This window comes from Cucurbita moschata, unplaced genomic scaffold, assembly GCF_002738365.1.
Source record: "Cucurbita moschata cultivar Rifu unplaced genomic scaffold, Cmos_1.0 Cmo_Scf00001, whole genome shotgun sequence".
Lineage (NCBI taxonomy): Eukaryota > Viridiplantae > Streptophyta > Magnoliopsida > Cucurbitales > Cucurbitaceae > Cucurbita > Cucurbita moschata.
The window spans coordinates 468,548-495,632 of record NW_019268517.1 but is presented as its reverse complement, the minus strand read 5'-3'; the positions used below and the strand labels follow the sequence as shown (position 1 = coordinate 495,632).

At 33.5% G+C, this 27,085-nt stretch overlaps 7 protein-coding genes and 1 non-coding gene across 9 annotated transcripts; 3 read left to right on the top strand and 5 right to left on the bottom strand.

The window, feature by feature from the left end:
- Positions 1–1,228: 1,228 nt before the first annotated feature.
- Positions 1,229–1,846, bottom strand: LOC111444213. The gene has a single exon (XM_023082226.1). The coding sequence runs from the start codon at positions 1,774–1,776 to the stop codon at positions 1,420–1,422; it is 357 nt and encodes a 118-aa protein (XP_022937994.1). The 5' UTR covers positions 1,777–1,846; the 3' UTR covers positions 1,229–1,419.
- An 859-nt stretch (positions 1,847–2,705) lies between these two features.
- Positions 2,706–3,483, bottom strand: LOC111444198 (phylloplanin-like). The gene is made up of 2 exons (XM_023082203.1): positions 3,277–3,483; positions 2,706–3,201 (listed from the first exon to the last, which is right to left on the bottom strand). The coding sequence occupies exons 1-2, from the start codon at positions 3,461–3,463 to the stop codon at positions 2,915–2,917; spliced, it is 474 nt and encodes a 157-aa protein (XP_022937971.1). The 5' UTR covers positions 3,464–3,483; the 3' UTR covers positions 2,706–2,914.
- Positions 3,484–8,577: 5,094 nt separating this feature from the next.
- LOC111444172 lies at positions 8,578–9,956 on the top strand. Its single transcript, XM_023082166.1, has one exon. The coding sequence runs from the start codon at positions 8,759–8,761 to the stop codon at positions 9,908–9,910; it is 1,152 nt and encodes a 383-aa protein (XP_022937934.1). The 5' UTR covers positions 8,578–8,758; the 3' UTR covers positions 9,911–9,956.
- Positions 9,957–10,548: 592 nt separating this feature from the next.
- Positions 10,549–12,396, bottom strand: LOC111444181 (bidirectional sugar transporter SWEET16). Its single transcript, XM_023082177.1, has 6 exons — positions 12,294–12,396; positions 12,182–12,218; positions 11,888–12,098; positions 11,573–11,734; positions 11,008–11,127; positions 10,549–10,932 (listed from the first exon to the last, which is right to left on the bottom strand). The coding sequence occupies exons 1-6, from the start codon at positions 12,325–12,327 to the stop codon at positions 10,771–10,773; spliced, it is 726 nt and encodes a 241-aa protein (XP_022937945.1). The 5' UTR covers positions 12,328–12,396; the 3' UTR covers positions 10,549–10,770.
- Positions 12,397–15,476: 3,080 nt separating this feature from the next.
- Positions 15,477–18,069, top strand: LOC111449637 (dynein light chain 1, cytoplasmic-like). Its single transcript, XM_023089655.1, has 3 exons — positions 15,477–15,804; positions 15,905–16,010; positions 17,593–18,069. Exons 1-3 carry the CDS (start codon positions 15,640–15,642, stop codon positions 17,673–17,675), a joined length of 354 nt encoding a protein of 117 aa, XP_022945423.1. The 5' UTR covers positions 15,477–15,639; the 3' UTR covers positions 17,676–18,069.
- Positions 18,070–18,922: 853 nt separating this feature from the next.
- On the bottom strand, positions 18,923–19,720 carry LOC111448140. 2 transcript variants are annotated; one of them, XM_023087588.1, is made up of 2 exons: positions 19,386–19,720; positions 18,923–19,305 (listed from the first exon to the last, which is right to left on the bottom strand). In XM_023087588.1, the coding sequence occupies exons 1-2, from the start codon at positions 19,601–19,603 to the stop codon at positions 19,104–19,106; spliced, it is 420 nt and encodes a 139-aa protein (XP_022943356.1). In that variant the 5' UTR covers positions 19,604–19,720; the 3' UTR covers positions 18,923–19,103. The 2 variants fall into 2 exon arrangements, with proteins under 2 accessions (XP_022943356.1, XP_022943365.1); XM_023087597.1 differs by having other exon boundaries at positions 19,392–19,714.
- Positions 19,721–22,909: 3,189 nt separating this feature from the next.
- On the top strand, positions 22,910–26,254 carry LOC111451360 (lipoamide acyltransferase component of branched-chain alpha-keto acid dehydrogenase complex, mitochondrial). The gene is made up of 8 exons (XM_023091747.1): positions 22,910–23,227; positions 23,460–23,606; positions 23,836–23,961; positions 24,338–24,723; positions 24,989–25,236; positions 25,391–25,479; positions 25,737–25,964; positions 26,055–26,254. Exons 1-8 carry the CDS (start codon positions 23,009–23,011, stop codon positions 26,166–26,168), a joined length of 1,557 nt encoding a protein of 518 aa, XP_022947515.1. The 5' UTR covers positions 22,910–23,008; the 3' UTR covers positions 26,169–26,254.
- Positions 26,255–26,273: 19 nt separating this feature from the next.
- On the bottom strand, positions 26,274–26,424 carry LOC111454692. Its single transcript, XR_002712480.1, has one exon. It is a non-coding gene; the product is annotated as a U4 spliceosomal RNA (small nuclear RNA).
- Between the last annotated feature and the right edge of the window lie 661 nt (positions 26,425–27,085).

The window sequence follows — 27,085 nt, the reverse complement described above, 5'->3', positions numbered from 1 at the left end:
TTTTTTTTTTTTTTTTTTTTTTTTTTTTTTTTTTTTTTTTTTTTTTTTTTTTTTGAATGTTTTATAATATGATAATAAGAATAATATTTTTAAAAAAAAATTTAAATATTAATTAAACCTTTTTTTGTTAAATTTTATTTATAGATGTCAAGGAACATCTAGATCTTATTTATATTATATTTGGTTAAGATACAAAATTTAATAATTTTTTAATGTAATGTCCGACAAAATTGTATTTATGTCAACTAAAATATTAAGAATTTTCAACTTCTCTAATCTATTATTATTTAACTAAAATAAAATATATGTAAAATAAATAAGTATTCAAATATATATATATATATTACTAATTAATTATTTAGAGATCAAAATTCTCATCTACTTAAATTCGATGGACCACATGTTCATACGAACGTAAACATATAAAAATGTTAGTGGTTTTATATCAAATTTAATACTAACAAATGAATTATTATTAATAGTTGAAAGGAGATGAGAACCAGAGACAAGAATATTAATAAATGACTGGATTACATCGGATTACATGTCCGTCTCCAATTTAATATAAATATTAATAAATTTAGAAACATCATCGATTTTAAGAATAACCACTCTCTAGTTTTGCATGATCCTTCTCTAAATTAGTAGATATGGACGCGGACTTTCATCACTGAACACGGTCTCTCACAGGAATGGACATGGACTTTCATCATCAAATAACTGAACACGGTCTCTCTTCTCCCATAGTCACATGAACACGGTCTCTCTTCTCCCATAGTCACATAATCGGGCTCTGAGATTTCAAAAGGTCTCATTCGAATAGAGATAGTAAATACATGATTATTCTCTAAATTAGATACCTCAACTTTCATACTCAAATAACGGAACAGTAAGATTCTGAGTCACATGGTTTTCTGACAGACGCCGGCAGCCATCACCGCCGGCTAACAGCAAAGCTTTTAAGAAACATACAGATCTCATCTCACCAGATATAAGATTCCGATCTGTTTTCTTTAAAAAATTGCAGGCAGAACTGATTAAAAATTAGATGGATATGGAGGAAAATGTTCATAAGAAAGAATTTACGGCCACCACAGCGCCACTGCCTACGGCGGCTTAGCTTACCTACCACCCACCACAGTCAAACCAAAAAATTGATGGAGAAACTTTTTCAGGGGATACAAAATGACTAAAATGCCCTCAATGACAACGACGCTGAACCAATAAAAGCAACAAAAGCAAGAAGCTATGAAGGGCAATTTCGAATTTCAATATTTCATCCCACCAGAGCCCTGTCTCTCAGGGGCATTCATGTAAATTATAGTTCATCAAGCTTTACACAGTACACAGAAACATTTCACGCAAAACGAAATTTAAATGATAATAAAACCCTAGAAAATACAGATCTAAGTACTGAGTTCAGTCGCCGGAATCATCGTCGCCGCCGAAGATCGAAATCCGATTGTAGAGGAGGAAGAGAATGAGGACGAGGAAGAGAGCGACGCCGACGGGGGAACCAGTGACTCGGTGGATGGAGTCAGGCTCGCCGGAGGAGAAGATGGCGGAGACGAAGGAGCCGCGATCGGAGGAGAGGAACTGGATGGCGAGAAGGAGGAGGATGGGGAGGAGGAGGAGGCCGAAGGGGCTGAGGAGGTCGGAAATGGCTTCGGTAAGAGCCTCCCCGTCGCCGAGGAGGAAGGGGCCAACGATGACGATGGCGACGACCACCGCCAGTAAAACACCGTGGGGAGCTCCGCCTTGCCGTTCTTCAATCATTCTGGTTTCACTCTCAACCCGATTTTTTCTGCCTTTGTTTGAAATATTGAAAAGCAGTGAGAATTTGAAGCGTATGAGTTTAATTTTGCTTTAATACCATTACTGACCTGGACAGATAAAAAAAAATAAAAAAATAAAAAAAATAAAAAGGGTTTTTATCCGGTGTGGTCAACACCATTCCTTTTCAAATGTTTAAATATTATATGTTGTTCAAATTTTCATAATTATTTAAATTTGAATTTTTAATCTATTTTTTTATTATTGTATTCATATAATTTGTAAGTTTTTTTTTTAATTTAATTGAGTTTGAATTTTTAAAAAATTGAAAAATCAATTAAATTTAGATATAAACATATTTTTAAAATAATTAAAAAAAAAACAAAGCTAATGAACTAAAATTTAAAACTTATTTTAAAATAAGTTTTATAAAAAGAATAAATGATTTTTTATAATAACAATAAAGGAATAAAGTTGACAAAGGGTTAGTTTTGTATATTCGAGATACGAAATTAAAATTTTTTATTTCACCCTTGGGATGCTTCATTCTCGTCTCCACTCTGACCGACGTGAGATCTCACAATCCACCCACTTGGAGACTCAACATACTACAGACACACCAATTGGTATGAGACTCTGGTACCGTTTGTAACCACTCAAACCCACCGCTGATAGATATTGTTCGCTTTAGCGTGTTAGAACGCATCGGTTAGGGAGAGATTTCTACACCCTTATAAGGGTTGTCTTCATGAGAGAGACAACGTTAGCACCCGACCCACAATCGTGCGAGCTGATAAGTTATAGTTGTTTTTAATAGTTTGATCCTTAAACTTTGGTAAAAATAATAATTTAATCCTTAAACCTTAGTTTATAATAATTTTAATCTTAATATAAGGACTAAATTATTATATATATGAAAGTATTTTATATAGTTTAAGAGAACATAATATCACACAAACTTTATATTAGAGCACATAAATGTGGGCCTAAGGATTAGTAAATATAATTACTTAAAATCCTCAAATAATCCCACTTTGAAACAGCTACAAGAACACGAACAAGAACACGAACACGAACACAGACACATACAACGTTTATTTTTGACAACAGCAAACACAACAAACACAAGTCATAAGCAGTTTTATGTAGATGGCTGGAACATGAATCCCGTGGGGATGATGTTGGTTATACGGAGGAGTCCCTGAAATGTCATTCCGACCAAATTCAACGCCGAAACCAAATTCCCGACAGAGGGTAACGTTGCGTTGCAGCTCGACAGTGGCGTGTTCACTACAACGCTACAGTTGGAGGTGACTGAAGAGAGAAGGAGCTGTAAAGGATCTAACAGAATCGAAAACACTCCCGCGCTGTTTGTTGTTGCTGTCGACACGACGTTTCCATTTCCGCATTGCAGTTGCACGGCTGCATCTGCATGAAAAATATATACGCATATAAATAGTTTACCAATTTGAACATAGCTCAACTAGTTTGAAAATAACTTACTCGGAAAGGCAGGAGTGGCGGTGCCATTGGTGCCGATGTTGCCATTGGCAGTACAAAAGACAGTTCCTTGGATTCTGGCAAGGCTAAGAAGACTGCCAATGGACCCAAGCTGAGCTTCCACCACCATTAATGGAGCTCCCATGGCAGCAACCATCACGAAGACAAACAATACTGATTTCAAACCCATTTTTCTGTGCTTCCAAATTGTGACTCCTCCTCAGCCATTAAATAGACGGAGTAACCAATTTAAAATAATCATTTTTATTGTTTTTTTTTTTTCAATTCTTATATTTTAATTTTTAAATAACCAATTTTTCAAAAGGGTCCGTATGTAGTTGTATTTAGTCTATAGTAATGTTGAGCTATGTTAAGATGTTACAATTTTGTCATGTTTTTTTAATGATTATAGATAGATTCGTGTTTGTTTGTAAATTTTTAATTTCTTTTATCTAAGACTCTGTCTAATAAATAAATTTTTTAATTTTTTTTTAAGATGACAACCCGAAAATGAACGGTTGAGTTGGGTTCGGTTGAATTGTGAAAATTTTCGAGTTAGATTAGATTACCAATCCAACCAACTCGAATTTTTGGATTTGGTCAAAAAATAATCTTTAACTGACCCAACCCGAACCATCTACGCCCCTACGTAGAGGCAAGTTGGGGCAGATTTGTCTGACCTTTAGCGCCATGAAAATGAGGGATTGCGCATGCAGCGAGTGTCCCACGCTCTATAAGGTAGAAATTTGGCCCCAAAACGCTGATTTTGTTCCTTTTTGTTCTGAAAAGCCTATTTACCTAAGGGTCCATTGCCTAATCATCAAATTGCCCACCTGTTATCATTTTTCCACTCTCATTTCGATTCACGAGATCCGTCTCGTGAAATTATTCAACGAGATTCGTACAATAGATGTAACAGCTCAAGACAATCGCTAATAGATATTGTCCAATTTAATCCGTTATATATCTTCATCAGGTTAACGGTTTTTAAAACGCGTATGTTAGAGAAATGTTTTCATGTTCTTATAAGCTTCATTATCCTCTCTCCAACTAAGGTGAGATCTCACAATTCACCCCTTGAAACCCAGCGTCCTCGTTAGCACACAGGAATATCCAGCTCTGATATCATTTGTAATAGCCCAAGACAACCGCTAGTAAATATTGTTAGCTTTGGTCCGTTACGTATTGTCATCAGCCTCATGATTTCAAAACGAGTTTGCTAGGGAGAGGCATCTACTCCCTTATAAGGAATGCTTCGTTACCCTCTCTCAAATCGAGACGGGATCTCACAATTCACCTCTCTTGGAGCATAGCATCCTCGTTAGCACGTCACTCGGTATCGAGCTCTTATACCATTTGTAACATCTCGAGACCATTACTAACAGATATTGTCCGCTTTAGCTTGTTACGTATCGAGAGATTTCCATGTCCTTATATAAAATGATATAACTCACTATATAATATTTTTTAAAAATAAAAGAATTCTTAATAATTAATGACATTTAAGATTTTTATAACATTTTTTACACCACAAAATCTACTCATTTCATTTTAAAATATAAATTGTTAGTTTAATTTTTTAAAAAATGATAATAAAATTTGTATTATTATACCAATCTCTATCTTTATTAGGGTCCACGTTTATTAAAAAAAAAATCATTCTAATGTCAAAATTATTTATATTTCATTACAATTTACTGCTCAAATATAATTTATTTATCATCCATTATTTAATATTTTTTAAAAAAGTATTATTAAATAATATAAACAAATCTATTGGCCTACTAGTTAAATAGTTCAGAAAATAGTACGATTAATTCTACTTTAAAATCAAAACGAGCCTAGCTTATCAGTAATTGTCATTATCGCGTATTATAGATCAACAAATCAGAGGTTCGGACCCCTCAATTTCAAATATTATTGAGCTTGATAAATTCAAGAAACGAAAACGAAACGACGTAATTTTAAATAGTCGCTCAACTAAACCTAATATTTATGGACCAAAGCAAATAATAATAATATTTTAAAGGAAAAAAAAAAGTCAATGACAAAAAATTACACGAAAAATGTTAAGGATATGGATGACGGTGCATTATGTGTTGTACAATGGGCTAAATTAGGAAACAAAAAGACAAGAAAGCAGGCCTGGCCCAACTTTCAATGCCGATGGGCCCATCTGTACTCGTTGCTGTCTCTGGATTTGGCCCAATTACAGCCTCACGTTTTTTCCATTTTATTACGTCAGCAACAGTGCCCCAACTAACCTTACTCTAATAAAGCAATAATTTAATTATTATTATTGTTGGATAAATTTGAACATTTAATTCAAAAGATATATATATATATATATATATTTATTTATTTATTTTCTATAATTTAATTTAATTTAATTTAGTTGTAGTTTGGAATAAAATGAATAGTTTCTAACGACTTAATAATTGAATAAAAAAAATTTAAAAACCATAAAAGAAAATCTAAATTAATATTTTTTAAAAAAAAATTATAGATATGAAGTTGTAAAAAATGGTGGAAGAAAATTATAAAATTTAAAAAATTTAAAAAAAAGGAGAAAAAAAAATCGTTGACATAGAAGGAAGATGGGACAAGGGAAAGGAAGATCCCCATGTGCGGGGGTTGAATGATCCAACGGCTGATGTGACAAGTACGGGAGAGAGATGCACGGATAAGATCCTCTGCCAGTGCCACGTCGTTTCAGTCTGGCCCACCATATTGTTTACTAAACTCTAAAATAGACGTTAATCCAATCACATGATCCCACGTGTCCAGGTTGATTAAAATACATTTTTTTTTATTTAAATTCATTAATCTAGTCAAATAGTTGTTATAACGTTACATTTACAGCATTTATAAGTTGGGTTTGTGATGTTTGTATGTCTTTTTTTTAAGTAATTAATTATATCATTTTTTTTAGCTGGATCTAAGATTCTTTTTTAAATTAAAAAATAAAAATTTCAATTCAACTCAATAAAAAAAATTAACTCTCCATCAATATATCGATATCGATATGAATTTAGCTCTCATTTCTTAAAAATATAGCAAAAATTAGACAAAAACGCTAAATTGGTTTCAAATTTTTTTCTCCCCTAATTAGAAAATAAAACACAGGAAAAATTAAATAAAGCTGACTCTATTGTGTCACGGTCTATCGTTTTAAAAATTTATGATTTATTAGACATTTATTAAAGTTCGATCGACAAAACATACCTTAAAATATTTTATAAACTAAATTTATGGTTTAATATTTTTGTAAGTAAAAAAAAAAAAAAAAAGTGAGAAGTAACTTAAATCTCAAAGAAAGTAACATGTGGACCACGTATGGATCTACAATCAACATATTTTATTTTAGTTTTTTAATTTTCTAACATTTGAGAGTATATTAGATTTTAATAGAATTAAATAAAATTATAAATAACTATATGTATATATAATTATATTGTAGCTAAAAAATGATTTTCTTAAATTTATTTTATTTAAATTAAATAAAAAATCAAAATATTCCTGTAATTTATCTCTCGTATATTTTTTTGTTAGCCACGTTACTCGATTGATACAAATATTTTAGTTAATGTACAATGTCGTGACTAGTTAAACTGTATTCATATTTTTTTAAAATTCACCGATATTGGAAATGGAGGATTCAAACCTCCAGTATCTTAGTCGAGAAAATATATCTAAACTAGTTGAGTTACATTTATAGATGTTTGTTTAACTCATGGAGTTGAACCGTGTCGATGATCATATTTCTCGTTTCTAACCCTGAAGATTTAATTAATGGGTCCGTGAGAAGATAGTGGCATTATTTATGAAAGGATGTCAGAGGTGATGAATAGAAGAATACAAGAATATAATACAATACAAAGCCAAAGACAAGAAAAAGTGGGTCCGAGGAAAATACAATTAATTAATTAGGTCCGGAGGCGAGTGGACCAAACCGGACACTACGGTTGGGCCGTATATGTTCCCCTTTACTCATCACTCATGACTCGACTCGATCATATAAACTCCAAATTCAGTTCATTTTTCTCCCTCCAAACTCCCCTCTCCCCTCTATGCCCGGTCTCTTCTCCACCCTTTTGACATCTCAACCCCCCACCAACCTTTTTTCATTCATCATTGTTTGATCGACTCTATCTCGATACACGTCGTGTACCTTAAGATGGCTGGACGGGATGAACTGAGTACATATTGTAAGTTTGAATCTCCACCGTGCTTCGATTGTACCATCAATGTCTATATCGTGAACCTGAAAGCTGCTTGTGAGATTCCATATCAGTTGAAGAGGGTAACAGAGTATTTCTTATAAGAGTGTGAAAAACTCCTTCTAATTGACGTGTTTTAAAATTGTGAAGCTAACAACGGTACGTGGGCAAAAATGAGGGCTTAGGTTGTTACAAATGATATGGGAGTTAGACACTGGACGGTGTGCCAATGAAGATGCTAGGTTCCCAAGGGAGGTAGATTGTGAGATCCCACCTCGGTTTGAGATAGGAATGAAATATTACTAATAAGGACATGAAAACTTCTTCCTAATAAATGCGTTTTGAAACTACGAGACTGATGACAATACGTAACGAGACAAAGTGGACAATATCTAAGATCCCACTTTGATTGTAGAGGGGAATGAAGCAAAACCTCCTCCTGGTGAATGCTTTTAAAACTGTGAGGTTGACGGCAATACGTAACGAGTCAAAGTGAACAATATTTACTAACGAAGGACTGAATTGTTACCTCAGACACAATATTTCCTAGGAATATTACAAATTGATATTATTGTTTGGTTGGAAATTAAAATTAAAATTCCAAAACATGTCATGTCTCCTTTTACAAGAGTTAAATATATGTTATTGAAGACATACTTATGTCTTTTTTTGAATTTCCTTTTTCTTTTTAATTTTCAATATTATTTTATATATTATATATCTCAACAAAATTTGATGTGCCAAATTTATTATTTTCTTATATTTATTTCTCATGTGTTGTCAAATATGTATCCATAAATTCTTATTAAAAACATCATGACCACATAAATATATCAATTTAATGAACAAAACAACAAATTAAACTAATTATGACATCATAAATGTTTTGGTCTTTTTTTTTATTAGACTATATTAAGAGATAGTCTAGTTATAACAACCGTAGCAGATATTGTTGTCTATGTAATTTCGCCTTTCTGGTTTAGCTAACCGACAAACATCTTAATAAACTTTCTTTCATTTTTTATTGGGTCGGAGATGATCTCAGTAGATTAAATGGACATCTATAGCTATACTCGATCTCGGTCCTGAGTATCGGGTGGTAGTGAAGGTTTATTTTAATAAGGAAAAAGGGGGAAAAGGGCATGCAAATACCAAAAATATATTAAAAACACCTGGTCTCCATCCATCCTTCTGTCTCCTCTCTACAATTTCATTTCATTTTCTCCTTCTTTCTCTTCAGCTACTAATCTCTGCAACTACCGCCAATGGTCGAATTTCCGAACGCCGCCGCCGCGGATGACGGCGATATGGACGACGGTATGAGGTGTAATTACCATCCTTATCGGAGCAATCAAGGAGGGATTTGCGCTTTATGTCTCCAAGACAAGCTCGGAAAATTAGTCTCTTCCTCTTCTCCTCTTCCACTCCGACCTTCCTCTTCCTCTTCTTCCTCCTCTTCCTTCAGATCTGATTTCGCCACCGCTGCCGCCGGCGGGGGTTTTTCTGTTGCTTCGTCGCTTAAATTGCAGCCCGACAACGATCATCACGCGGCAAGGACTCGAATCTCTTTTCTGTCGAAGAAGAAGAAGATGCAGCAGCAGCAGCAGGTGGAGGTGGGTTTTCGCCGGAGTAAATCAACGACGGCTCCGGCGAGAGGGAAATTAATGGAGCAGAACGACGGCGAAGTTTATAGCCATAAAAACAGAGGATGGATTTGGTCTCTGTTTGATCTCTCTACCAAATCCCATTCTTCGAGAAAAATCGATCATAGTTCGAAGATCGCGTCGCTTCCGACCACCACGATCGCCGCCGCGACATCGGTGAAGCAGAAGGAAAAATGTACGGAAACGTTTAAGGATTTCTCCAGCACAGTGGAGGAAGATGGCGGTGGTGACGACAGTCCGAATAGCAGTCAAGCCACCGCGTCGGTCTCGTCGTTTGAACAAAAGGTGTCGAGATCCAGATCCGTCGGTTGCGGAAGCCGGCGTTTCTCCGGCGACTTTTTAGAAAGAATCGCCGGCTTCGGCGACTGTACACTGAGGAGAGTGGAGTCTCACAGAGAGGGAAAACCGAAAACAACCTCCACCGCAACAACCGCCGTGCACGACGGCAGTGAATACCTCAAGGATCGAGTGAAATGCGGCGGTTTATTCGGGGGGTTCATGATTCAGACATCGTCGTCTTTGTCTTCCGCTTCATCATCGTACCGGGTATCATCGTCCTCCGGTGAAGAGGGGAGGTTCTCGGCGTACGGACAGCGGCGGAGCAAGAACAGAGGGTGGGCATTTGGTAGCCCGAGGACAGCCATGGCGAAGGCGTCGTCTTCTTCCTCAGAAGGAAAAAGAGAATCGTCACAGAAAAATTCATCCACTCCAAATTTGGACGCCATTCCTTCATTTCTCCCTCTAAGAATCTGAACACAAAATATGAATTTTACAAAATATCTAAACTTTTCTCTGCTTAGTTTCTGTATTTTTTTTTTTTTTTTTTTACTTCATGTACTAAATATCTAAATAATTTTTTTGGGTCTTAAAATAAATAGATTTATTTTCGAATTACTATTTTAGTTATTAAAATGCAAAAATTAAATTGAGACATCGATTACTAATGATAAGATGAAGAACTAGAGATCGATGTCTAATAGTCTTTTTTTGCTTATTTATATATATATATATATATATATATATATATATATATATATATATATATTTGTTAGTAATATGTATCTCTTGTTAAATACTCGAGATTCATTGAGATCTCGAAACAATCATTCAATGATTCATAGAAGTTTCATGTTTAGATAAAATTTTCAGTTCTTCGTAATTTCTTTGAAATATAATGTCACACCTGGTACGAACTAAGGGTTATAAGTAATATAAAAATTTTAATATGCTAGAATTATTTAATTTATTGTTGTAATAGCAAGATTCCAATTCTCACGAGGGCCACATGCTGCGTATACTGAACAGATTTCGAGGACGTGCTGGGCTGGGCTCCGCTATGGGCTCAGATCTTTCGGGCTTCTGCGGCATTGGAGTTAATAGCCATTACAAACTTGTCTAAATTTGGTAACTTACTCGTTGATGAACTTAGATAGTCAACAAGTGATTGATACGAAAAGGATTTAACCATGGTAGGTATATAACGCATACATGTATGGACACCTAATGTTTCATGATGACTTACAGCCTTCAAAAACAATCAAAATATGCATAAAACAAACTCAAATTTTTCAACAAAAAAGAATTATATCGATAAAAGAAGAGATGACCCGAAATTAGGGTTCAGGATTTGAAGAAGAAATGAGGGGTTGGGTTTGCGAGTCTTGTTCTTGTTGAGTTGGGATTGAGGTCTTCAATGGCAGTGGCTTGGCATTTCTGTAAACTCCATAGATAGCAATCTGTGCTAATCCCAACCCTAATCCTATCCCATTTGGAACCTGCACAGTTGTTCAAATCACTTATTTTAATTTTCAGATTTTTGATATAGTGAAGATTATATGAAGAACACTTACTGCAAGAAACCAATCGCTCAAGAGAAAAGCATAGAAAGTCCAGATTCCTCCGTTCAAGAAAAAGAAGAACGATAGCATGAAAGGCATATACTCCACGCTTCTATTTTTTATCACCGTTTTCTGCAATCAACAAGATTCAATTTCTAGAAACTCAAAATTAAAATGGAAAAGAAATAGTTGGAAAAAAAATTAGAGAAACGTTGATATTTATGGGAAAGAAAACACAAGGTTGGGTCCTACACATTAATGATTTCATAGCTGCAGAATTGGAACGGATGGATGAAATTAATTAGACATATCAGTAACAGTGTTTATCAATCATTACTTGATTTTTCTCCCTCCTACACGTGACTCTATTTTCGTCCTTAAATTAGTTTTTTGGATTTTTTTTTCTTGACAAAGGGTGGAATTTCATACGTAAATTTCTAATTATTCTATGTTTTAAATAAGGCAATAAATATAAAGATCAAAATTCAAAGCAATAACAGAGCCAAGAAAGTTGAAGCTTATTGGACCGTTCCGTAAAAGGACAGACAGAAACCTTAAAGTTGCAGCACGACCTTACCATGATAGAGAGCGGCGAGCCGTACATAATGATATTAAGGCCTGCACAAACAAACCCTAGGGCTCCAATACGCGTTTCACCGTCTAACAGTAATTGACTCACCACAATCGCAGTCGCAAGGAAGCCGATATCCAGAATCCCTACCATAATTCCAGTCTTCGTCTGAAAATTCACAACCGACACACACATACACACAAAATCGATCAATCTCGATTAGTCAGTCAGTTAGTCAATCCATCAATCGATGGATCGATCTCAGTTTCTCAGAGTAATCGCATAAATATTGACTAAATATCTTGAAGTTCAACAACTGACCTTCATTGCCGACGGTGCGTAGATGAGGAAAACGCCGAGGAAGAAAGACTGTACAACAACGCCAAAGGAATTTACGGTGGCTACGAGGTAGGCTCCAGGCTTGATAACACCGTAGTAAGTCCAGAGAGAAGAGTTCAGCCAAGTGCACACGTACGGAAAGCTCTCGAACTCCTCCGTCGATTTCTTCTTTATAATCCGCCAGAATGTTCCGCTGCAACCATTTCAAAGTCCATCCATAAAATATTCAAGATCGAAAAATTTAAATCCAGATAAGATCAAAGTCAAGGATCTTACACCGGAGAAAGGAACATAAGAACGGAGATGACGTTGCCTGTATACAAAAAACCTCCATGAGAATCATCATCAATAGCGAATAAAAAGCGAAAAAGAGGAAGAGAAGGCTGACCTATTACGCCAACGAAGAAGCTGAGTTCCGCCATGGTTGCTTGTTGAGAGAAGAAATGATGTGGTCTGCAGGTGAGAACGATGAGGTACCTTTAATAATAAGCTGTGTGCTTGTGGTTCTCATGGCATTTTTTTTTTTTTAAATCTGTAAAAAAAAAAAATCGAAAATCGTTTTCAAACATGTGACATATACATTCATTATAATTAGTTTATTTTATTAAAAAAAAAAATAGGCCGCAGAAAATTCAGCCATATTATTGGGGAGATTTTTTTTCTAATTTTGTCCTATAATTTGAAAGTAAATAAGAAATAAATAAATTTAAATAATATCCGAAGGATCATAAAAATATGATAATTAAAAAAAATTACAATATAGAATAAATTTTTTTAATTATTTTTCTTTTTATATCATGACTTTAAAAACCAATATTTAGATTTATTAAAAGAAATTAAACCGTACTTAATAATGATTTATGTAGGGACATTGAATTTATTAAAAAAAAACAAAATAATAAATAATTGGTGGGATTTGGTGAGTAGAGATATTAATTTTAATTTATAAAGAATTTACTTTGAAATATATATATATATATATAAGGTGTAGGTCCCACAAATTTCGGAAAAGGACAAAAAAGGTCCCCACGACTTGATGTTTGTCTAATATAAATCGTGGTTAGTACACATATTTGTCCCATCGCTTTCCCTCCCTCCAATTCTTGCTATTGTAATTTCACCATCCAAGTCTTCTTCCTTCAATATATATATATATATATATATATAAAATGTTATTTTGGTTTTATTGATTTATTTTCACATATGACGATTTTTTGCTCGAGGAAATAATTGACGGACTTATACTTGAATTGCGAGAAAATGTAAGCTACGACGGTGCTTGGTTAAAGTACTATGATCTAAGTCGAACCTAAAATATGTAAAGTTGGTCGAAAATGAAGATTTCGATTAGCTATGTTAGACGTTTTTTAAAAAGAGAAACCCTAAATTGTTTTGGGTTCGCAAGTTCAAATCTGCTAGTTTGTGTTTTGTATTACAAATCACTCTGATAATTATTTGATATTTTTAATGATATATTGATATTCCACGTCTGTTCCGTAACTTGATTGATATTTAGAGATATCCATGAGATGGTTGAAACAAGGAACCCTTTCCCATCCCTAACTCCGTTTCAATTCATATCTCCGTAAAATTTTATATTTATTTTAGCAAAAATCAAGCACGATAAATTATATATATCTTTTGGAGAACTTCTATTAAATATAAAATATTTTAACAAATCTTAAAATCTTAAAATATTTTATAAGTAATAACATAATTAACATAATATATATATATATATATAAATAAAGCGGGATAAGGTGGGTTCTTCAGGAAAAATGTTGATTCAATAGCTTTATTTATTACAATAATTTAATATAATTATTTTTAAATTTTAAAAAGAAAATAGATAATTTATTTAAGATAGATTGTGACTTATAATATTATTATTATTGAGACTATTCAAAACTAATCATGATTTTCAAATTATTTAAATAATTTATTTTATATAATTTTATTTTAAAAAACAAAAGGAAAATCATAAAATGAACTTCCAAGTTACTAATTATATATATATATATATATATATATATATATATATATACATACACACAACTTGAAGGATCGTGTCGATCTGTATATTTATATATAAAAATCTTTGAGGGATGGTATCGATCTGTACACAATTCAATCCACTGCCAATTAATTATTTATAATAATTTGTTTCATTGTCATTTAGGATTTATGACCAATTTTATATTTTTTTTCTAGATTATTGAATAAATTAATGAATTATTTAGATAAATATGTATACCCGACTCATTCGATGAATTATTTATTGAGTATTTTTTATGATCGATATTTTTCAAAATATTTAAAATAAAAGTTAAAAGAGTATTTAAATTAATAAAAAATATTTTATATTTTATAAGCAATTAAAATACTTATTATTAATATTTTATCTATTTTTTATGACATAATATTGAGAGGGATGTATAATATTTTTATTTAATTGGAATTTTGGATATTTTTTTATTTGTGAGATGATAATTGAACCACAAGAAATAGTGGAGGCCAAATACGACACGTTGGACAGCAAGCCAACGTCATTATTTCCGAATAGAAAAATTATTTATATTCTTTTTTAAATTAAAAAAACAAGAATTATGATAATAAATAAATAGATGGAAAAAGAAAATAATAAAATTTAGCAAGCATAATGGTCTCTCTTCCCACCTTCCACCTTTAAAATATTTAACAAAATAAATAATATATATATATATATAATAGAAAAAAGTAAAAATGTTCGAATTTATTATATTTTAATATCCACGTGTTCAAATATTCCATCCTGTTAAAAACAAGGCAACAAAATATAAGAAAATAAATAAATAAATACGAGATAGGTTTTATTTGATAAGAATTTGTTTTCTATTTATGTAATTTTTATAATTTTAAATTGACTAAATTAAAATAAAAATAGATTTTATATGTTATTTTTAAAAAGACTAAAATAAAATAATATATATTTATGTCATTCTATTACGATTAAGTTCAAAATTAGTATCTAGGTATACCTTCTTTACCTATCTAAATTTGAAAATTAATTATTTTTTATAATGCTAAATAAATAAATTAAAAAATTTAAAAGTTAACTTAAATCCAAATATTGCTTTTTAAAAAATATATTTTTTATATTAAAATTTAAAAAATTATATATATGTTTAAACCCCTCTAAATTATGTCAATTTTCATTTTAATTGAATAAAATTATTTATCTGTAATTAAAAAGAACTCTGAAAGATAGACGAGGAAACCTACCATACTATTACGAGAAAGTGAAGAAAAAAAATGACGAGTCTAGAAGGGTATCTCACGAGTTTGGAGGGAATTTGTTATTCGAACGGTTTTGTTGATAAGTTTGTCCCCAAACATGAGTTTGTATTTGAAACTTAATCCCACTCGAACTAAACCCGTGTCTCGATGGGTCGGGTTATCTTTACTTTACCTAGGAATAAATAATTAAAAAAAAAAAAAAACATGGCCATCCATTCCACTTAACATAAATAATTTTTTTTTTTTTTTTGGTAGAAAATCATTAGAAAAATTAAAAGTAAAGAAAAAAAAAAAAAAAGGGACTGGGCCTCGGGAATCTTACAGAAGAGACGCAGAGTGATAGTGGTTGAGAGCGAGAGCCTTTCTTCTCGCTCTTCTCCTTCTTCTTCCTCTCTCCCTGTTCATCTCTTACCAGTTGCTACCAAAAAACACGGACCAACGAAAACCTCCCCGGCATCATGAACCACGACTCCAAGCGAAGCAATCCTTCTCCTCTAATGGTCAAGCCTGAATCTGAGGATCGCAAACCCTCCTCTGCTGCTCCTGTCGGCAAGAAAATCGTCATCAAGAGCGCTGATATGTTCGGAGACATGCAGAAGGAGGCTGTCGACATTGCCATAGCCGTTAGTGCTTCTTTCTCTTGAAATAACTACTCATAATCTCTTAGAAAATCTGTTCCTTAAGTAATTACGTCAGAATCTGTTTTGTTTTATTGTTGTTTAGGCATTTGAGAAGCATTCCGTCGAGAAGGATGTCGCCGAGCAGATTAAGAAGGAGTTCGATAAGCGGCATGGTCCGACCTGGCATTGCGTCATCGGTCGTAATTTTGGTAGCGTATTTCACTCTCTCTGTGAATCTCTAGCTTCTTGCTTAATTTTCCCTTTATCTCAGTCTGATGGATCAAATCGTCATGAATTTCTGTTGCTTTAGTCCCTTAGAAGAGATTGTGTTACCTCTAGTTCGATCTTTAGCTTATTTCCCCTACTGAAATGGAGATCTACCTTTTAATTCTGTTCTTTTTCGGGATTCAGACACCATTAGCCCGATTCTTCTGTCAGGCTCCACCACTTAGCAGGAGCAAGATTTGCCTGCATAGGCAGTTTTAGCCCAGTTGTGTTAAGTACATTGAAATTACATATATTCTTGCATCACTAGATTATTGGCTCTATTGGAGGAACTCTTTATTGAATTTGCTAGCTAATTCTCAGCTACAGCAATCTAAAACAATCTCAATGGATTCTGCTATGGTGGCAACCAGTGGGTGGGGGCTCCTCCATGAAACTTGATGATGGGGCCATCTAACTTTGGGGCATAGGACCGTTTGGAACTATGCGAGTTGAATCTTAGGCTCAAGTGTTCTATAGGGACAAAGACGGATTTGTTTTGAATAGTACTTTTGGGTTCAAATCTTCCCATTGTTCTTTTGGCACTTATAAACTAGCTGAATTCACTGTGATATTGTCTCTTGAGTCATTATGGTATCTGTAATCTATATGGTTCTGTTCTGTTTGCTCAATGAAAGGTAGGAATCAAGATATATGTCTCATGTTTAATTGAAGCATAAAATGTTCAGTTCTTGTTACTTTTCGGATGCAAGGGACTGCTTTGATGAGATACAGGAACTGCAATCTCTTTTTTTCTGTGTGCTGCTAGGGAAACAGACAATTCTTATAGGCAAAAGGATAAAAGCTAGTATAAGATTTAGAACATGCCATTCTAACGCTAAATACTTTAGCGTAATTTGGTATGTAACTTGTAAGTGGGCAGTGCTCCCTCTCTTCGTTTCCGTTACCTTATAGTGCCAGAAACGTTCCTTTATATGGCCAATCTATTCATCCCAAGCCTTGAAACATCCCGGTGGTATTAATGATCCATTTAGTTTTTTTCATTTTGGCTGAGCGAACTCAGTTGTTAGCAGTACACTCCTAGCTGTAAAAATTGCAAGCTCTTGTGGTTATTACGTTACTATAGTTCCAGTTGCTCCCGTATCTCCAAGAATGTTGCAGTGCATTGTCTTGTTCTTGACTATTGAGCTTTATTCGGTCATATGTCCCTTTCTAGTAGAGATTGTCCTCTTTGGGCTTCCCTTCTAGGTTTTAAAACGCATATGTTAGGAAAAGGTTTCTACGCTCTTATAAAAAATGTTTCGTTTCCCTTTCCAACTGACGTGGGATCTCACAATCCACCTCTCATGGGGGCCAGCGTCCTTGGTGGCACACTACCCGGTGCTTGGCTCTGATACCATTTGTAATGGCTCAATCCCACCGCTAACAAACACCCTTACAAGCAATGCTTTGTTCCGCTTTCCAACCGACGCGGGATCTCACACTATTTGTGTTTGTTTTTTTTTTTTTTTTTTCCTGAATTAAATTAATATCTCAGACGATTCTATTTTCTGCTTTATGTTTCAGGTTCCTATGTGACACATGAAACCAACCATTTTGTTTACTTTTACCTGGATCAAAAAGCAGTCTTACTCTTCAAATCTGGTTGATAATTGTTCTTCCCTTGGCAAGCCTGCAATCACAATGCTACGATAAGTTCTTGTATGTATAATCTATGTAAATCACTTGGTGTAGCATTTTTCAAATTATAACTAAATATATCACTGAGGGAGTAGATTAAATGAAATTCAATCTGCCATTACATAAATCTCTCAAAGGGTTTCCTTGTTGCTCTCATTAAAACAGAAGGTTGCAGTACAAAAAGGGAGGGGATGCTTGTTTTTAATGGGTTTTTGGTGGTTAAACTTTCAATTATTGGCTCTGAAATAAGCCCTGGAAGCCGATGATCTATAGAAGAGTAAATGCACCATTTTGTACTATTGCTAAAGAAAAGGAAGGACTTAAATTAAAAGCTCTCTCTTAAAATGAGATTCTGAAAGCAGATTTCTGTTGATTCATTACTATTATTACAATGTTTTGTTCTTACACACCTTATCAGGCCTACCCTGGGGATGATCTTTGGGGCCTGTTTGACTACTTTCTTAGTTGACTACTTTTTTAGACGAAAACAACTCTCCACAGTGGCATTGGCATGATAGCATGATATTCTCCCATGGGCTTCCCAAAGACCTCACACCAATAGAGAGAATATTTTTTTGTTTATAAACCCATGATCGTCGATGTGAGACTTTCATTATCCAACAAAAATATTTTCAATTAATATACGAAAGAGGATAAAGATTTAGACAAATACTTAATAAATTGACCTAAAACTTGATATTTTCTTGTCATTCTCTAATTTACAGCTCACAAACGCATATTTCTTTTCGAAAATAGCTACTTTAATTATATCAAAGAAAAAAATTACTTTATTTAAATAATTATTCTTAATTTTACTCTCAAATTTCAACACATTACTGTCAACCCGTAATTACACGGCACCTTCTTTTTGTAGTATGTGATTTGAATTAAACCAAACTATTCAATTATATGAATTTACTATTTTTGTTCGAAACATTTGGTATATTTTTTTTCCCTGTGGAAATGTATTTTTCTTCTTTAATTTTTATATCCTTCAATTTTTTTATTTATTTTTGTGAAAATGAAGTTCATATGGAAAAAAAAAAAAAAAAACTCTATTTTGTTCTTATAAAAGATCATTTTCATTTTTCATATAATAAAAATAGAAAATATTGTAATAAATGTAATAATATTTCTAATTTCATAAATAAAAATAGTATAATATAACCTAACTATATATATATGTTTCTAATTCCATTCAAAACCGTTTATTTTCCAAAAACAAACGTAACTTTGCATATATGTTCTTTCATAATTAAACACCAATGCTTAACCCACAAAAAAAAAAAAAAAAAATTAAAATTAAAATTAAAAAAAGAAAAAACCCATCATGGAAATCTTTTTGCCTATTGAATCTTAAAAACACCCTTCTTTCCCAGCCATTTTTGGTGTGATGATCAGTAGGCAAAAGCTTGGGTGTGGTCTCTGGTAGGTCGAGGGTGGCGAGATGGCTGAGGCGAGGGACACGACGGCGATGTGGTGGTTTGTGGGTTAATGGCAGCCGCCAACGAGCAGTTCCCTGCTTCCACCATGCTCTGTTCTTCGTCCATGAAAATCTGCCGGCATCGACACTCCTCGCTGCAGAAACCCTTGTCTCCTCTGTGAAAAAACCCACGTCGTCAAAAATTACAATAAAAATATATTTTAAAATATAAAATCTTTTTCTAATGAGTACTTACTCGTACATGTAGATGTCTTTTCCGGGGAGGAGCTTCTGACCGCAGAGAAAGCAGCGGTCGAGATATCTTTTAGAAGAAGAAGAACGGTGGTGGCGGTGGCGGTGGTGGTCGTTGGCGTTGCTATTAATCATAATAAGAGTGGATTTGTTAATGACCTGACGAGTTGAGTCAGTAATGCCGAGTTTCCGCGTTTCTAAGATTGCACTGAGTCCGACCATATCTCATTCTTTCTTCCGGCGGACGGCGGGCGGTACGGTGGTGTTTCTCTCTCTAAGGCGGAGGGAGAGAGAGGGGGAACGTTGAATGAGGCGGTTGTGAATAGAAATTTAGATAAATAAATAAATAAAGAAAAAAAAGGGGATGGAAAAGGTGGGGCCCATACAGCTATATAGCTGTACGAAGCACGATTTGACTGCTTCTTCTCTTTTGCTGCCACGTTTCCCTTTTTTTCTTTTTTTTTTTAAAATTTTATTTCTCACTCTTTGTCGTTTTGTCTAATTCATTAAAATTACACAAATCAGCCCTTCGACTTTTTAGTTTTTTCAATCAAAGCCTTTTATTTGTCACATGATTGTTATTTTGATAAGTTTTGGGGCTTGTTTGTAAAATTAAAATTTCATAGGGTATGATTGTAACATTTATTCAAATTTAAAATTCAATACTGTAATTATAAAAACGCTTTCATGTTGTGTTCGTACCTTCTATTTCAATTTCTATATCATCATACAAATTTTTATTTAGTTTTGTTCGATCCGGTAGAGATTTACAAGAACGGACTCTAACTAGAATTTTTGTCTATTTATTTATTTATTAAAAAAAAGTAATAAACAATTTATATATTTCTATAAAATTTTATGAATTCAATAATATATTTCGTAAAGAATAAATTCTCGATTTTATTATTATTATTTGCATTTTTTAAATTAATTTTATTTTATGGTTTTTTTTAATACAACCACGTCTTTTAATTTTTTTTTAACAAAATAATATTAAAAGTTAAAAGATATTTTTGAAATTATTTTCATATTATTGAAATAATTTATTAAATAAAATAGACGAGTATTTTTATTAATTTAATATTTATGGATAAGGACAAAATGAAACTTAATATTCACAAATGGATAATATTATAAATAAAAATTATTAATTACATAAATCTTCCAATCACAACATAACACACAATACTCTTATAATCATTTCTAAAATGAAATTACGTGCAGAACTAAAAAGAGCTTCAAAAGCGTGTTTGTTGGGAGTGATGTTAATGCATCATTGATTTCACACGCAATCATTAATTTTAGAGTTTAAATTCAACATTAATTTGTTAATTTAAAATTAATTAATAAGGTTCACAACGTAATTTAACACTATTTTACTTTGAAGTAATAAATTAAAATAATTATTACTTTAAATATCATTATATTTAATAGTATTCACATTAATTTTAATCATAAATTAGTTTAAGATCTTTAATTATGGTGCATTATTCGTAATTATTGATATTATTAAGGATTTATGAACGAAATAATTAGTTTGGTTATGATGTGAAATATGCGATTGTTAGCTCTCTTATTTTGCATGCAACAATTTATTAAATATAATTGATAATAATTCATGGGCCATACTTTTTATTTTTTAATATATAATTTAAATTACGTCTAAAAAGAAAAGACGACATTCAATGAATGTAAAAATATTAATTTGATTTAAATATATATATTTATTTATTTGCTGAATTTGGGCTTGGGCTTAGTTCATTTTGGGCTCGAACTTTTTGTTGGACTTTTTCATTTCAAGCCCAATTTGATTGGGCTTCAAATGATTATTCGTAGTTGTGGGACGAGTCACACATCAACTAATTTAGGGAATGATCATGAGTTTATAATATAATCAAAGAAAACTATCTCTATTGGTATGAGGGCTTTTGGGTAAGCTCAAAGCAAAGTCACAAGAGATTATGCTCAAAGTGGACAATATCATACCGTAGTGGAGAGTCGTGTTCATTTAACATGGTATTAGAGTCATGCCAATAGAATCCTCATTACCATTGTGGAGAGTCGTGTTCGTTCATCTAACATGGTATCAGAGTCATGCCCTAAACTTAGCCATGTCAATAGAATCCTTAAATGTCGAACAAAGGACTCCAAAAGAAAAGGTCAAAGGCATAGTAAAAAATGACTAAGGCTCCAAAAGAAAAAGGAGTCGAGCCTCGATTAAGAGAGAAAATGATCATGAGTTTATAATATAATTAAGGAATACTATCTCCATTAGTACGAGACCTTTCGGGGGAAACCCAAAATAAAGCTACCAGAGATTATGTTCAAAGTAGACAATATCATACCATTGTGGAGAATCGTGTTCGTCTAACAGTAGTTAAAAGGTTTTTTTAGTGTACTGAGTATTCTTACATTTTTATGGTTGCCCTTGACCACATAGGGCAAGGCCGAAGAATATGTAAATTAGGTTAAAGTTACATCATACCAAATTATCCGTGCCTCCTCGAGAGGTAGATCATAGGATCAACGTCGTCTTCGTAGGCCAAGACTGACAAATTTTTATATTCTTCTTTGCTTCGTTGTCCGATCTCTTTATGTTGACCCAAATAATGTCCCATACGGAGATTCTTCTCGTAAGTTTGACCTCTCATTTTAATATTAACTCGAGTTTATTTATTTTTTTTGGTTTTAAGTTATTTCTGGCCACCACTGTAAATGATTATTACTTAAACTAATGACAAAATTAAATGCATTTAGTAAATAAAGTCAAATTAGGACGCTAAAGCTATAATGAAATAAAGAAAAATACAATTATAACCATAAATTCAGAAAAAAATTAAAAAGGTAACTATTTAATTTTAAATTTTTGTTTTTTATGAATTAAAGAATTTCCTTAATTTGTATCTTAAATAAAAATTGACTAAAAAAAATTAAAAACTAGAAATAAAAATTTTGAGTAAAATACATCATTTTTTCCTTTTAATAATAACAATACTGATATTTCATTAAATTTCTAAAGAGAATATAATATTTTATTTTATAACCTCTTTTGTTTTTTATTATTATTTATTTTCTAAAACAATATTTTATTAGTGAAAAAGATAAAGACAGCCTTTTTTTAGTTGCAGTTTGGAAAGTGCTTGAATTTGGATAAAGAAGACATATAAGCATTGACTCAAACGGATATGTACTCCAAGAATCACATTTTATCTTTAAATTCCAACAAAATTAAAATACTTTTTATTTATTATACTATTTTTAATTTATAAAATAAAAATACCCATATTATATTTTTAAATTTCATTCAAATAAAAGAATTTTTCTTTTTCTTTTATTTTTTATATCATATTTAGAAAAATTATGAGACATATTTTATTAAGGATTTTTCTAAATTCGGGTGGAAATTTGAACCCTTTAAATCCCAATTTTAAAATGAATTGTTTTTTTTTTATTAAAAAAAAAAGGAAATTACGCACGTGCGAACCCTTGATAATACACCATCTGGCAATTGCGCCTAAAAGCCTTCATTCAATTCAATCGAATTCTTCTTCTCTTTCTTCTTCCAAACTCTTACAATCGCGACACCTTCCATAATTTCTTTTCATCATTTGCAAGAAGCTCACTGTGATGTCGATTCTAATGATCAGCAGGAGGAAGATCTTTCCGACGAGTTCTTGGGCCGCCGGTTGTCGGTTACTCTTTCCGGTGGCCTTCCAAGGTCCATCTGCTTCAATCTCTCAGTTGCCGTCGGTGCAGACGCCCAAATCGCTTCCAGAGCCATATCGTACACTTGCATGCCCTAGTTTCTGTAGACCGGGGCTTCATTCGCCTGCTAATCGGTTCGAGGTGAGTTTGATGGTTGGTTTTTTATGCTCTGCTTGTTGTTTTCCTTCTGTTGTTAGCATTGGTTATTGTGATCTTAAAACTCAAACTCCATTTCGATTTTTTTGGATCCTGAGATAGCACCGGTGTCGATGACTATGTTTTGTTGTGTCTAATATTGTATCTGTCACAGCGAAGTCTTAAGATTAGAAATGAGGTATTTGATATGTAATTGCGGAATTGGTTCTTTTTGTAGGCGAGTATAAAAGGAGTTTCGAAGGTCTGTCGATTTTCAAGCCAGGCCTTGGACGGTCTTCCAGTTTTTAGGACGGTAGATGTACTGTTGGCTCAAACTGGTGAAGGGATTGCTGAATGCGAGCTTCTTAAATGGTTTGTGAAGGAGGTGAAACGCTCAATACCTTTTTCCCTCTTTCATGAGGGTTCTTTTTATCTTCTTCTGTTTCTTTTATTTGTATTTCACGTTTTATGATACCCTTCGTGAAAATGATTGAGACTTGGTTGATTTCTTCAAACGCTTATGTAATGCTCTACAGCTCAATTCGTTGTACATTGATTGATTGGACGATTTCTTGTTAAACGTAGATGAACATTTGTACTTAATCTCTTGGCAGGGGGAGGAAGTTGAAGAATTCCAACCAATTTGTGAAGTTCAGAGTGACAAAGCAACGATCGAAATAACGAGTCGATACAAAGGAAAAGTTAGTCGACTTCTATATGTTCCGGGTGATATTGTGAAGGTGAGGTTTCAACACTTAATTGTAATGAGTTAGAGCTCATGGAAACTTTTCATTTTTTGTTGGTGGAGAGTAGAAAGAATCTTCACGTATTGAAATGAATGTCTATTTTCTGGATAATTATTAAGTTGCTGGCGTATCAAATGAACAGGTTGCTATACATTTTGTTTCCTTTACATTAAAATGTTTTAGCTTGTGGGCTTCTAGGTGATGTCTAATTGTTTTATGTTGTAATTTTTAACCTTGATACCGTTTCGGAAAGAACATTGTCCATTCATGAAGAGGCACTTCATTGGTAATTAATAATAATATGGTATTCTAGAGATTAAACAGAAAAGATACTCTAATACTCTAAATGTTTTGTCAAATTTTATCACAGGTTGGAGAAACTCTTTTGAAACTACTTGTTGATGAATTCGAGGAAGGAACTCCGGTTTCAGGGTTAACTGAAGAGCATTTGGCTAAACCTGAATTAGTGGATTCTCAACTGGACAAAAGTAAAGGAATTGGAGTTCTGTCCACCCCAGCTGTTCGCAATCTTGCAAAACAATATGATATCGATATAAATGATGTCCGTGGAACTGGTACAGATGGAAGGATATTAAAAGATGATATTCTCCAGTATGCTGTCAAAAAAGGAATTATTGAAGAACAGCGTGTTTCTTCTGCTCCTAGTCCTAAAGAGCAATTAGTTGAATCAGAAAATTACCCGAATGCACAAGATGAAGTTCGGTGGAGCTACGAGGATAAGAAAGTTCAATTGAGGTACTAATTTAATAGCTTTTACTTGTAAGGAACTATGAAGTAGACCTGTAGAATCATGCATTGTGGTGCTGTCCGGCTAAAAAGTAACTCTTGTTTTCATCACTATTAAGTAGGCCAATAGAATCGGCCCACTTGGAAAACTAATATGCCTTGAAGTTTGATTTCAGCTGGCAAAATAGTTAATTTGTTTGCCATGTAGCGACTGTATACATTTGTTGTTGTGTGATTGATTTTTGCGTTCAACTGATACGTGGTTTGTTTCCAGAGGATATCAACGAGCCATGGTTAAATCTATGACCATTTCTGCAAAAGTCCCCCATTTTCATTATGTAGAGGAGATTAATTGTGATGGACTTGTGGAACTTAAAGCATGTTTCCAAGAAAATACGACCGAACCAGATGTCAAGCACACTTTTCTTCCATTATTGATCAAGTCGCTTTCTATGGCAATGAGCAAATATCCAATGGTAAATAGTTGCTTCAATGAAGAGTCATTTGAGGTCACTCTCAAAGGTATGGAGTAGGGATCCATTGAATTGAAAACGTTAAAGAATATGATATCCCCCAGATTGTTGTGGTCAATGCTGTAGATCTCATCTTTTTTAAATTAGAATTCTTTCCTTGTTCTTATCTGAATTAAAGATTCATTTACTTTTGCTTGTTGTAGGCTCCCATAATATCGGAATTGCCATGGCTACTCCAAATGGTTTGGTTGTGCCGAATATCAAGAGTGTCCAATCTCTTTCTGTATTGGAGGTTTGTAAATCACCTCCTACGATCTTGTTTTTGCTTGGTGGTTCGAGCTTTTTTGTTTCTTAATCGAGTTCGTAAGGTTGAACGCTGGTCTATTTAAATCTATGACATTGAAAGTCGATACTCGTTACGATTTGATTTCAGTCCGCTGTTCCTTAGTCCATCATTTACATTTTCTTTTCCATGTCATAGATTGCATAAACAAGCCATTGTTTGTCAATGTTTCACTGAACACTTCTCTTTCAAATGCATTTTCTTAGATCACAAAGGAGCTTTCTCGCTTACAACGACTGGCAATGGATAACAAGCTTAGTCCTGTCGATGTATCGGGCGGGACAATAACCTTGAGCAATATTGGAGCCATTGGTGGAAAATTTGGTTCCCCTCTGCTCAACTTGCCTGAAGTGGCCATCATTGCAATGGGTCGAATCAAGAAGGTTCCACAGATTACTGAAGATGGGGACGTGTATCCCGCATCGATCATGACGGTGAGAAAACTTAACAACAATCTCTCGAACAAAACCCAGAAAAACAATATATTTTCTTACTTGGTAACTGATCCAAGCCTCTTTTCTCAGATCAACATTGGCGCAGACCATAGAGTATTGGATGGAGCAACAGTGAGCAAGTTCTGTAACGAGTGGAAACGGTTCATTGAAAATCCAGATCTTCTCATCTTGCATATGAGATGATGATCATGGAAAGTTACGTATTTTAATTAAATAAATTTGAAATAGAATCCAAATGATCTAATAATTATGGTGAAGTTGAAAAGAAATTTGACTGAAAAATTGTAGGGCTTTACCCCAAAGGGAGCCCTTCCAGAAATTCTCGAAGGCCAGGGGCGAGCCCAGGCCTAAGAGGGGGTTTGGAAATAGTTTTCAACCAGCAATTGACGCGCCTCGGTTAGAACCTCACTAGCTGCGTCATTGCCCCAAGCGCAAAGATGAGGTAATCATTACTTCCTCTAGCTTTTATATGCGTTCCGTGTTTGTCCATTGTACCGTTTTTCCGATGTGGGACATTGTTTTAAGCTTTTCTTTCTTGGAAAATGGGCCTTGCCCATGAGCCTACATCTGGCGAGCTGTGGGATGATTAGTTTCTCTACATCTTGGTGGGAAATTATGTCATAACTTTGGAATAGTAGGAATTTTCCAAGTAAAATCGTTTGACCCATGATTCCAACAATTACGAGCAATTGAGGGAATATAAATCCCTTGAATTTGCATCCTGTGGAAGAACAATCTAAATCTGGTTTCTCGAGGGGAAGTGATTTGAAATAAAGGCAAAAATCCTAGGCGATGGAAGGCAAAAATGACTCAAATTTTGATGAAAAAGAGCCAATAAAACGGTTTCGTATCACAGTCGATGAGAATATGTTAAAATTTGATGATTTTGACGTAAATTTCGAAGAAAAAGAGGCTATAGCACTTTATATACAGGTTTAAAATCGAACCTTAATGATAGAGGAATTCTCCACGATAAGAGAGACAACCTCGATCCAATGCCTGGCCACCCATCACATTATTCCATACGGATATTCTCACATTTCTTACATAACCCTTCCATATTTGCATCATCCAAACACTTCCCTTCGCACAATACATAG